Genomic DNA, 13,363 nt, shown 5'->3' on the forward strand with positions numbered 1-13,363 from the left:
ACTCTTTCCAAAATGATTTGCCTATAGTTCTACTTTAACCACTTGCCGACTAGGGCAAAGCCGAATGACGGCTACAGAGTGACCGGCTGGTTCTGGGAGGGTGTACTATGATGTCCACCCATGAACGAGCTTCTCGCATGCCCCCTGGGGCATCCAGCAGTGTCTATGACCGCCAGGTCCTCGGGACCCAGCGCATCATGGATCTGTGTAAAGGGCCAATCCTGGCAGCCCTTTACTATGTGATCGCTCCATCCAATGACGGTGCGATTACTGTCAACAAACTGGCATCATGTCTGGTTCTCTCCTCACATCGATTGTGTGAGGAGAAGAGGGAGAAGCTGCAGCGTAAGTCTGGTTGTTTTTTTTTCTTCAAATGCCACTTCAGTGCCCAGAAGTGCTCTACAGTGCAACATCTGTGCCCCATCAGTGCACGTCTGTGCCACATCAGTGCACAGCACTGCTCTAAAGTGCCCCATCAGTGCACATCTGTACCCCATCAGTGCCATATCATTGCCACATCAGTGCCACATCAATACCCTACAGTGCACATCTGTGCGCCATCAGTGCCACATCTGTGCTCTACAGGCCACATCAGTGCCCTCCATGCCCTGCAGTTCCCATCAGTGCCACATCAGTGCCCCCACAGTACCACTACAGTGCCAATTAGTGAGTGTTCATCATTGCCGACCTATCATCCTATAATTTTTCATTTTTTTTACATATTTCCAAAACCTGTGGAAAAAAATGGCATGTTCAAAAGACTCATAATGCCACATAGTATATACATTGGGTTGTTTGCTTTCCAAAATGGAGACATTTTGTGGGCGTTTCCATTGTCCTGGTGTTCCAGGGCCTTCAAAAGTGTGATAGGTTGTTAGGAGATTATATGTGTAATTTATGTTCCTAGAATGCCTGACAATGCTCCCTGCATGTTTAGACTCTCTATGTAGCCAGGCTGTGAAAAAGTCTGACACATCTGGTATCACCATACTCAGGAGGAGTAGAAGAATGCGTTTTGGGTGTAGTTACATGTATGCATATGCCATGTGAGAGAAATAACATGTCAATTGGACAATTTTGTGGAAAAAAAATCTGAAAACAAAATCTTACTTTTGCAAAGAATTGTGGTAAAAAAAAATTTACAGCGTAAAAAAATCATCATGTCTCTTACTAAATACCTTGAAATGTCTACTTTACAAAAAGGGGTAATTTGGGGGGTATTTGTACTTTCCTGGTTTGTTAGTGTCTAAAGAAATGAGAGAGGCCGTCAGTACATCAGGTGTGATCAATTTTCAATGATTGCCACCATTGTAGACTCTCTAACCTTCATAAAGACAAAATAAAATACACTTTTTCAGTGTGATTTTTACCAAAGATATGTAGCAGTATAACTTTTGGCTATAATTTATGAAGAAAAATGACTAATTTGCAAAATTTTTAACAAAAACAAAGACGGGTATCTGTCAATGTAAACAGACAGATCCACGTTCTGAAAGGGGAGTTATGCCGCATACACACGATCGGAAATTCGGCCAGCAAAAGACTGATGAGAGCTATTCATCGGAAAATGCGACCGTGTGTATGCTCCATCGGACTTTTGCTGGCGGAATTTCAGCCAGCAAAAGATTGAGAGCATGTTCTCAATTTTTCAGACGGAAAACGTTTCTATCGGAAATTCTGATCGTCTGTGACAATTCCGACGTGCAAAATTCCGATGCATGCTCGGAAACAATTAGAAGCATTGAACTTCATTTTCTCGGCTTGTCGTAGTGTTATACGTCACTGTGTTCTTGACTGTCGGAATTTGGTGTGACCGTGTGTAGGCAACACAAGCTTGAGCCATCCAAGGCTTTTCCGGCAAGAATTCCGACTGTGTGTACGCGGCATTAGAGAGAGATCTGCTGTTCCTAGTGATTAGGAACAGCAATCTTTCTCCTCCTCCAGTCAGCCCAGCCCCCATACAGTTAAAAACACTCCCATGAAACACACTTAACTCCTTGATTGCCCCCTAGTGTTAACCCCTTCCTTGCCAGAAACATTTATACAGCAATCAGGGGCTCCTTTTAGAGTTGATCGCTGTGCAGTATAAATATCAATGTCCGATGTGTCCGCCGCCATGTCGTAGTCCCGCTAAAAATCACAGATTATCGTCATTATTATTAAAAAAAAAAAAATGTTAAAAATGCCATAAATCTATCCCCTATTTTGTAGATGCTATAACTTTTGCGCAAACCTCAATATACGCGTATTGCGATTTTTTTTTACCAAAAATATGTAGAAGAACACACTGATGAAGAAATTTGGGGATATTTATTATACCATCAAAGGAAAGCTCTATTTGTGGGGAAAAAAGGACGTAAATTTTTGTTTGGGTGCAGAGTCGCACTGCCACGCAATCGTAAGTTAAAGAGACGCAGTGCAGTATCGCAAAACAATGGCCTGGTCATTAAGGGGGGAAATTTTCCGGTCTGTAAGGGGTTAAATACCTTCAAAAGAAAGCTCTATTTGTGTGAAAAAAAGGACAAAAATTTCTAATGGGTACAGTGTTGCATGACTGAGTAATTGTCATTCAAAATGTGAGAGCACTGAAAGCTGAAAATTGGTCTGGTTAGGTAGGGGGTATAAGTGCCCAGTGGGCAAGTGGTTAAAGGGGAGCTCCAGCCCCCCCCCCCCCAGCCTTCAAATCTGATGGCCATACAGTACACTATTCCTTGCCAGCCCAATATTGAAAAATTGAAGGAGCCAGATGGAAAATTGTTGACTGAGCAGCGACTGCATCCGACTGGTTATACCCAGGCAATATATTAACCACAGCTGGAGACTTGTTCATCTGCGTTGTGTAGCATGGAGGAAGGAATCTGTTTTTACTGAACGAAAAAATCTAACTGTGTATGGCCAGCTTAAAAGTGATGGCTGGTTCTGTAACGATAAAGGCAGACTGACAGCTGGCACAAAGCAACTGTACTGTGACCAACGGCAGCTGGGTCCTGATATGTGGGCAGGTGTGCTTTTGATTTAATATTGTGTGCTTTAAAAATCAATTTCTTTACCATAGGTTCTCATTCTAGTGCCTGTCAATAAGAGGATGTCAGGATCAATAAATGATACACGCATAGAAAGGATTTGATATTCTGGGAGCCCCCCCCCCCCCTTAGGTCTGTGTGTGATTCTGTACAGAGTGATTAGAAAGCAGTAGGAGCTCCATTAATCCCTGCAGGAAGATAATAGTTAGTTGAGGGAGTTATCCTGAGAAGTCCCATGTAGCAGAGAGCTCCCCTTGCAGCCTCATGTCTAGAGGTTTAGAAATAGGAACAGGCTGCTCCCCCCCCCCCCCCCCCCCATCCCATCTCAGCCTCCCCCTCCCATCCAGACATGTATGCCTCTGCCCATCACACCCCTTATATAGTCAAATGCAGTCAAATGGTTGGCTGCAGCGAATAGAAGGAGCCAGCCTTAAAAAAAGCCAGCAGTGGGACACAGAGGCAAGGCTCCCAAAAAAGTATTGGGTGTCCTAAGGAATTTGTGTAACCCCCCCTCACCCTTCCCTGGTACATATTTCTGAGGCTGGAACAGCTGAGAGTTTGCACTCCAGCCCAGGGCTCAGTCTAAGAAGGAAGCTCTCTCTGCATCCTCCCAAGGTCCTGTTCTCTTGTCCCGCTTCTCTGTGTGTGACTAGCCCCCAACCAAACCAACAGCCATGGACGCCATCAAGAAGAAGATGCAGATGCTCAAACTCGACAAGGAAAATGCCTTGGACAGAGCAGAACAGGCTGAAGCCGACAAGAAGGGAGCAGAGGACAAGAGCAAACAGGTCTGCTTGGACTTTCCCTATTCCACAAAAAGCCAAAAAGCCCCCCTAGAGCAGTGCTAATAGAGGACATCGAGTGCCAGTCCTGTTTTTTTATCCAAGAAGTTTCCTATGCCATCCTATTAAGTTCACTTTTTTTTGGAAAAGCTAAAGCTTTATTAAATCCAAAAAGCAAAAATGTAATTCATTGCAGTTTACTAATCCTTAAATGTGATGGCTGCATTAGTTTTCCTTTTTTTAGGTTTGTTTTGTTTTATGTTAACCTGAAGATTGGCTAGTAGTGTTTTAGGGTGTCTCTGGTCCGGATGGAGGAGCAATGGAGACACCTGTGGACAGCAGGGTTGTCAATCTGGGGAGAGGGTGGTGTTAGCAGCTATAGATGGACTTCACTAACAAGTTAAAGCAAAACTCCAGCTAATGTTTTTAAGCACTTACAGCAAACATTTATTTTTCCTTTTGTGCTAAAGGTTTTACATAAATCAATAAAATCTGGCTATTGTCACCTGTTAAATGGCTTGTTTTAACCCTCTAACTGCCATTTTTGCTAGACAGCTGTTAAAGGAAGTTAAAAAAGATCAGACTTACTGTCCAGATACCAGGTGAAAATAAAGGAAAAGCCTAAAAAAAACTAAAGCAGCCACTCCATCTAAGAATTGTTCATCTGCAATATAATACATTTCTGTTTTGGGGTTTAATACCATTTTAAGGCATCGCTCTAACTGCCACTGAATGGAGCCATGAATCCTACCAGCACATGTGACTGTAGCAAGTTGATAGTCAACTTTTGACAAACTTAAAAAAATGGAAGAAATGTTTTCTAAATATTGGTTGCTGAAGCTGATAATTACATGTTTTCTTTGTATTTGTTTAAATATGTTATTATCATAGAGAGCTCAGCACTGGGTGCTGCTTATTCAAAGTGCAATAAGAGCACCTTCCAAAATGTCATGTCTTCCTGCTTTAGCAAAAGGCTTATTCACAAAACTGACAATGGATAAAAAGCACCATTCATTCTCTTGTTACTTCTCTAAATGCAATATGTTGATTCAAATTCTGTTACTTTGAGTTTGTGAATAAGCATTTCCTCATGAGCAGATTTCATGCCTTTTAGGTTCATTGGCTCCTTCTATTTATTGAAATAATGTATCTACATATACATTATATGAAATAGATTGGTTACTATACTACATGAATACATTTATATCTCCTTATTTTTCTTGTTCCCGAACATTATAACCCCACTTAGTTAGAGGATGAGATTGCCCAAATTGAAAAGCAGTTGCGGCAGACTGAGGATTTAAGGGATAAGATTTTGGATGACCTTCATCTGGCTGAAGAGAGCCTCCTAGCTGCTGAAGAGAAGGCCACTAAGGTATAAGACTGTACCAGTGACAACTGCCTAACTCTTTTCTCTCTTCTCTCTCTCTTCTCTCTCTCTCCTCATGGTTCCTGTTCTGTACTGTCCTCTCTGCACCTCTGTTGCCTGCTGCCACACCTTATTACCCCCTCGTCACTGCCCTTGTCCGTGCACCCACTGCCCCCCATGGCACCGGTCCTACCTGGACACAGCTGGAGGATGAACTTGTAGCAATGCAGAAGAAAATGAAGGGTACTGAGGATGAGTTGGACAAATATTCAGAAGCCCTTAAGGATGCCCAGGAGAAGTTGGAACTTGCTGAGAAGAAGGCCACTGACGTAAGTTAAGGTTACGAAAGTCCCCAACCATTGATTGCACTTCCCCTTCATTTTCTTGCTAAGACACTAGCTTTGCACCTGTTCTATTCAGACATTCCTGGCCATATTACACTGCATGTGTCACATAGGGGCGTGGCGGACCATTCCTAAACTGTTTTAAATGATATATGCTTCTATTTACTTACATTAACAAATGTAACCCAATGAGGTGTTGAATGTTTTCATTAACTCACCCATTACCATCCAAGGAAACTATTAGAGTATTCTCCGGTGATAAGTAGACATCTCAGCACAGTATGGGTTAATTCACAACTGAAAAGTTTAATTGTGATAGATTACTTTCATTTGATATGATTAACCAATTAATGAACTACTCAATATACTAAATATTATATATATGCTGTGTACAGCATTTCTTTTTTTGTGTTATGCACACATGTACACACACACACACACACACACACACACACACATGAAATTGGAAGACTGCTTACCACTGCTTGTCCTGTGGTCTGCAAGGCCTTGTTGGCTAAGTGGACCTGAGTGTGCCTTGCCCCAGTTTGGGGGGTATTAGGCCATTATGCCATGGCCGGTCCCAAGCCCGTGCCTTGAAAGAGAATAATGTGCTCATAATCATCATTATTGAGATATTGAGACAACATAAATTGGGTTTTAGCCATCAAAACCAAGGAAAGAAAAAGGAGTGATACATTGGAGTTGTTGCCATTAGCAACTGAGCAGATTTCAGCTTTAATTGGTTGTTATGGGCAACTGCTCCAATTTCTTGCTTTTAGTACAGCTATGATGAATCAGCATTGTTTTCTGAATGAGAGTTATAGGGTTTCAGATAGGGGAGGGGGTGGGGAATTCGTTTTACTAACTGCTTTGGAAAACTATAAGCAATAGAATGGAATTAGGAAGGAAATGTACAGTTACATGTGAATTTGATATAATCATAAAACAATGGGGTTAACATACTTAAAATGTAGGATGTTTCCTATAGCCCAGCAAAGCTCTTTTCATTATTCAATCACATTCAGTTTCTAACTTCCCAGTCTATTGGAACATTATTGGGTAATTAAAGTGAGCACAACTTTAGTGTGCTGTGAACTGTCTATTTTTTTTTGTGATTCACACACATACGTAATTCTTTTATTATAGGCCCAGGGCTAGTTCCAGTACCTTTTATTTTGATTTAATCGATTTTTAGGCCTTAAACATCCATTGTAACTAACAGGATTATAAAACTATACATCTTAGTTCTTTTTTATGTGTTTCCTTTGTTTTGATGATCCCTAGGCTTGAATGTGGCCTTAAAATAATTTTTTTCTAATAAGTTTCAAAGAACGGACAAAATTTGCATTTTCAGTCAAGTGGTGCAAGCAACTCATTCATTTCCCCAGATCCTAAAACCCAATTTCGTAAATGCGCTGTAGAAAATGTTTCAGTGTTATAACTGTGAACTTATTTTTAGTGAATTGGAAAATGGCCTCCATTCCAAAGAATACAATCATCAGAGAACAACTTTTAGTGTAGTTTTACAAGGTGTGTGACAGCATGGAAGAAAAATGGGGATGGGATTAGTAATCTGAAAGGCAAAATCTTTTTGATGCCCAGCCATTGTTAGCTGATGAGGTCAGAGACAGTCTTTGTAGATGACAGGAGATATTTAAATTTTGCAGTGACCTCTTTCTTCCAATCTGTCATACATGTGCCAAGGAGAACTCCAGCCCTTACAGTAAAGGAAGGAGGAAGATGATACTTGCTGTTCCTGCAGAGTGCAGAGATAGGCACACACTTGGTTTATATATAACTCAGAGCTTTATATGGTATACACTCAAGACTCTCAGCCTCAGCTGTCTGTTCCCTGTCAAAGGTTAAATAACTTGGTCCTGGGTGGACCCTTCAGTATACCATGCATGAGCTTCTCTATACATTATCAATCCCCTTCTAGAGAATATCTTACAATTCTAGTTAAAACTTTTCATTTTACGGGAAACACTAGGAAGGTGTTTTATTCTTATTTTATTAGTATATCTTTTTAAATATTTCAAAGACAGAAAAATAATGATGCCTATATTATATGCTTAAAAGTAATCAGCTCACTAGGAATAATCCAAGAAATTTGTTTTCGGGAGAACGCTGTTCTAGAAAGTGGTTTTGAAGCCTATTGTCAGTTGAGCTTAGTTCTGATGCTCAGTGTACATTGTAATGGCAGCACAGGTCTGAAGCTTGCAGTCTATGATACAATGGAACATTCTGTATTGTGGAGAGAAAGCGGCTGCATATGGATTCCAGACAGATATTCCTTATAAGGAAAAGTATGTTGACTATTTAGAAATCGCTCTCCATGCAGAATCCAGACTGAGAGAGCGGATTTCATCTGGAGGTTTAAACACCAGAACAGTTATTGCTGTTTATTTAATGTTACAAGCGCGCAGAGGCTTGTCTTAATGAATTAGTTTATTATAGGAAAGCCCAAGGCTAGGTAATTTAATGCAGTGAATCAAATATTCCATAGACGTAGGTTATTCTTTGGCATCTGCCAACCTATTACCTGAATGGGAAGTTTTGAATAATCTGTGCCTGAGATTTGGCATTGAGACAACAAACATGATCACATATACTTACTCTGTATGTACAGATGAAAGATGCAGAATTAGAAATAGGAGAGGCTTTATTAGTTGGGAGTCAATAATAGATGCCTCAGTATAACTATGAGTTATACTTAACATCTTTTATTAGCAGCCTTTTATATACAATCATTACTTATATAGACATTACTCTATATAGAAATATAGTACTTCATTTATATAAGCCACTGTTGAAAGGATTTCCTTGCAATAATAACACATTTTAAATATAAGATGTCTATAAAAGTGATAGCACACTGTAAAATATATGTGTAATATATATATATATCTATATATATATATATATATATATATATAGATGTCGATATATATATATATATATATATATATATATATATAGATAGATAGATAGATATACATCTATCTATCTATCTATCTATCTATCTATCTCTCTCTCTCTCTCTCTCTCTCTCTCTCTCTCTATATATATATATATATATATATATATATATATATATATATATAGATAGATAGATAGATAGATAGATAGATAGATAGATAGATAGATACATATATAGATAGATAGATACATACATATATAGATATATCTATATAGATATAGATATATATATATATATATATAAATATCATTTTTTTCAAAAATTTTTTTTTTGAACAAAGCAAAGAGCAAGATAACCATAACCTATTAAATAAAATCCTTCTCAATTAATCTAAATACAGTAAAACTGAACTTGTGTTGTGATAGGTTACAGTATAAAGGATCACTGCTTGATTCCCTAACTTACTTAATAAGGTTGTACCACGTCTAAACACATGTGATGCTATATAATATACTGTGAGCTATTAAAAGCTGACAGTCTTAAAATAGGTGAGTAAGTGAGGGTGTTTAACATGTCTTTTATTAGGGATTATGTGTTTAGTGTTTATTTATATACTTTATATACTGTATCTTTATTAATAAACTTGCTTGTATGAGGATCAGTTATCATGGTGGATTACATTCGATCTGCTGGTAATTGCTTCCTGTATGCAGCAAAGGGCACAGCTTCAATCAAAATTACACAGGATGGCACATAAGTCCACATAGGACAGTAAATATGATTATTGTACATATGTGTCTTTTGTTCCAATCTAGAAGATGGCCATTGACTTTAAATACAGATCGATTTAAGTATAAGAAGATGCGTCCAAATTCAGGAGAGAATACAGGGGCATACTGTTATTCCTCATATAAAAAGACACTGATACTCAGTTTTGTGGTACTCATACACGACAACTTCTGGGTAAAGTCTTCTTGTGTGGCTGATCATACACTATACAATCTGATTGTACAATTTCCTTTAGCTCTACCATCAGCTATGTAATGCAGCAAACTGTCTTTATTGTTACTATTTGGATGTATTGTTAGGTTTATCCTTATATGACATAGTTTGGTAAATATAAAGGAGAGTGTACAGAGATTGTATAGTGAGATTGTACAGATATTCCGATTGCTGAATTCCTTTCTCTACAGACTTGGCACTGCATATTTAGTTATATTGCTTCTACTCTGAGTTCTTCCAATCACTGCCCAACTAACTCCCTATGTTTCAGTGAACACTCATGTGTCACTTGGCCTACTGAACAAGTGCAAATAGAAGAAGGGTGGAGAACGCAGTAACGCACCCAGCAAGAGTGCATGCTATCCCTGAAATAGGCTGCATAAACTATTCATCAATGAGGTTACTAACAGGAAGAGAATCGTATTTAGTGTAAAATGAAGAGTACCTGTGCTCACTTTAAACATCCAATCATGTACTGGGGATTTTACAGAAACAAAGCCTCTCCTACCCATGAATGAATGTTTAAACACAGATTGACCTAACCTCTTTTCACACTTTAGTAAAACAGGCCTTGCCTTAAGCTGACCATACACAGCTCCAATTTTGGCCAATTCTTGCTGATTTGGCTGAAACTCGAGTTGTGGATGGCCCTGACAGCACCATCCGGCTTTCAAAATTGACTGACCCAGGTGGAAAATTACTGGCTGAACAGTAACTGCATCCAATCCAATGTGGTCACTGTTTGGTTAATTAGGCGTCCACAGCCAGGGCCACTGATAAGACAGGACAGCCCTTCTGTATGCGCCCGGGCCCCATCAGTTCAAAAGGGGGCCCGGCACCTGTTGAGCAGGAGAGCCGGCTGTACTGCCTTATTGCTGACACTTGTGGATCCAGTGCAGCTGAGGCTGCAGGGAAGGGACTAATGCATCTCTGTTCTCAGTCCCTTTCTCTGTTTCAAATGTGAGACATCAGACCCCTAATATTTCACAGAAGCCCATCTCCCCCCAAACCACAACCAAAAAATATATATATATATATATATATATATATATATATATATATATATATATGTATATATATATATATTTTTTTTTAATAAACAAAAAATACAATTCTAAAAACATGTAAAAAATGTAAAGTGATTTTCTCTAGCTTAGCCCATGGACTGACCAAAAAAAAATCAAACTGTGTATGGCTGGCCTTAGTCTCGATGTGCACTGCTTAATTACAGGCAGCAATGGCACCACTGCAAACACCTGTAAAAGAAATAATAGTAAGGGTTAAAAATAGGCACAAAGGAGAGCCTGTGGGTGATGCTGGTTTTCACTGTTGGCTGCAGAGGTTGGTTTTTATCAATAAGAAAACGTTCAATGGCCAATTAATAATGATCCTCTATTAAGTGTAAATGCATTAAAAACAAAACATGCTGGGAGGAATACTGTGATGGACATGTCTGAGCGGCATCTGTTAGAAGGAAGATCAGATCCTCTATCGTTGTCCATTTAGATCACAGATCTGCCCATGTATAGTCTGCATTCGTATAGTCAAGCTGATAAGTCAGTGATCGTTTCATATACTCCATTATAATTGACATATAGTTTATAGAAGAGAAATGCATATATTAGTTTTTGTGAATGTGTAACAATTTGTATTGTTACACTGTGATTTCCTCCTAAACTAGTGATATGAATAGTCAGTGCTGTTAGCCTACTGCAGAACTGTCAATGGTTATACAGCAGTACTTAGCACCCTCTAATGGCAAGAAGGTATATTGCACCACTTATTAACCTGTAGGGCATTCCACAAGTGTCACAGAGTGTCAAAAAGTGACAATCTAGTACACAGACATAGGGGTTGAGTTACTAAAACTGTACAGATTGTTTGCATTGAAATGTGGATGTTCCCTTAACTCATTGAAGCTGTGTTCATTTCAATTCACCAGTAATGTGCAAGTTAAAGTTATTTTTATTGTATTGCCCCTGCACATGATTGGATATTTAAAGTGAATCCAGTTTCACCTTATTTACTCAGTCAAGTGAACATCCATTTTTCTCTACTCCTTTAGCAAATTGACGCTCCTGTGCTTCACAGCATTTTAAATGCTGCACAAACTATATAAATCCAATATGATGATAATAACAATAGTAATAATAACATAGTGACCGGTCTTGTAAATATGTTTAAGCTGACCACACATGTTACAATCTGATTGTAAAATCCCTTATGTATTGAGGAGCCTAATTAATTAATATTGTATAGGTAGGCCTTTACGCTACTCGGTTGTACAATTTGATTTTAATCTTTACCATCAGCTTTCCTAAGCCTGCTGTACACTACCTTTGTGGACTATTCATTAAAGTAAGATTTTACTTTGATTATATTTTACATTTTATTAATTTGACAGGTATATCAAATATATAAAATCTATACTGTATTTGTATGGACCTATTAGCAGCACCGTAAAGAAGTGACTTCATTTCATTTTAGGAGAATGGGAATATTAGAGTAACAGTGTTCAATGTCTAAAATATAAAATATTTCTAGGTATATGGCTGATTCGAGGAAGTTTAAAGTGTATTTCTACTTTTGCAGCGAAATTGCTTAATAATTAATTGCTTTGTAATGTTAAAGAGGAAGTAAAGTCAAAAAATTTTTTTTTTTAAAAGCACACCCTGTAAGGCAAAGGCATAATGAGCTAGTATGCATAGCATACTAGCTCATTATGAATAACTTACCTGAGAACAAAGCCCCTGAAGCAGTCCTCCGTCTTCCTCTTCACCGCTGCCATGGATCCCGGAGTGACTTCCGGGTCTCACGGCTCCGGCGCTGTGATTCGCCGGAGCCGCGATGATGTCACTCCCGCGCGTGCGCACGGGAGCCGACACTCGCGGCATATCGCCGTAGACAGCAGTGCTGTCTTCGGGTAAATATCTCCTAAACCGTATAGGTTTAGGAGATATTTCTTGGACCTACAGGTAAGCCTTAATCTAGGCTTACCTGTAGGTCAAAGTTGGTTGTAAGGGTTTACAACCACTTTAAGGGGAATGGATGGAAGGTGGTAAAAACACAGCTCTACCATACATTTTTATGCCCCCCCCCCCCCCCCAACTTCATGTCTCACATTTGAAATACACTTTAAGAGCCATTATATATCATAGTCTAGTACTAGCTAGCAATTTAATGTGTTGGCAGGGTGACAATCCATATGCTTCTGAAATAAGCACTACTGCCAATTTAAATATAATATTTATATTGCTCGGTTTACAGAATCATAGAAAATGTACAATAAATGCATTATTAGCTAATTACACATAATATAAGGTATACATCTGCCTATAGAGAAACAATTCATTGACACTTAGGGGGGTATTTACTAAAACTGGAGCATGCAAAAACTGGTGAAGCTCTGCATAGAAACCAATCTGCTTCCAGATTTTACTGTCAAAGCTTAAGACCCCTTTCACACTGAAGGTGCTTTTCAGGCCTTTTAGCGCTAAAAATACTGCCTGTAAATCACCTCTCAAGCCTCCCCAGTGTGAAAGCCTGAGTGCTTTCACAGTGGGGAGGTGCGCTTGCAGGACGGGAAAAAAAGTCCTGCAGGCAGCATCTTTGGGGCAGTGCGGGAGTGGTGTATACACCTCTTCTGCACTGCCCCTGCCATTGACATCAATGGGCAGCGCTGCCGAAGCGCCTGCAAAGCACTTAGGCAGCGGTGCTTTTTGGGCTCTTTTAACCCCTGGTTAACCCCTTCTTTGGGGTTAAAAGCGCCCTGCTCCCACCCGCATAGCACCGGTAAATCTGCGGTCTGAGTTTGAAAGTAGCCTAACTGAGCAAGCTGAAGTTAAAAGCTGATTGGTTACCATACACAGCTACACCAAATTTTAGGGTCCCTACATAAGAAGATGGAGTTCCTCCTATTGTTT

At 39.3% G+C, this 13,363-nt stretch overlaps 1 protein-coding gene across 10 annotated transcripts in view; it reads left to right on the plus strand.

Moving 5' to 3' along the window:
* The first annotated feature begins 3,537 nt into the window (after nucleotides 1-3,537).
* TPM1 (tropomyosin 1) overlaps nucleotides 3,538-13,363 on the plus strand; it is a 50,063-nt gene continuing 40,237 nt past the window's right edge. For 2 of the 10 annotated variants that reach the window (XM_077472782.1, XM_077472781.1), the window contains exons 1-2: nucleotides 3,566-3,811; nucleotides 5,378-5,503. In XM_077472782.1, the coding sequence (XP_077328908.1) occupies nucleotides 3,698-3,811; nucleotides 5,378-5,503 (240 nt within the window). In that variant the 5' untranslated portion in view covers nucleotides 3,566-3,697. Of the gene's footprint in view, nucleotides 3,812-5,054; nucleotides 5,181-5,377; nucleotides 5,504-13,363 lie in introns of all 10 variants that reach the window. The other 8 variants (XM_077472793.1, XM_077472794.1, XM_077472788.1 and 5 more) reach the window with 8 other exon arrangements.

Source organism: Lithobates pipiens, unplaced genomic scaffold (assembly GCF_037356315.1).
Source record: "Lithobates pipiens isolate NorthernLeopardFrog02 unplaced genomic scaffold, aLitPip1_a1.2 Scaffold_8, whole genome shotgun sequence".
Taxonomy (NCBI): Eukaryota; Metazoa; Chordata; class Amphibia; order Anura; family Ranidae; genus Lithobates; species Lithobates pipiens.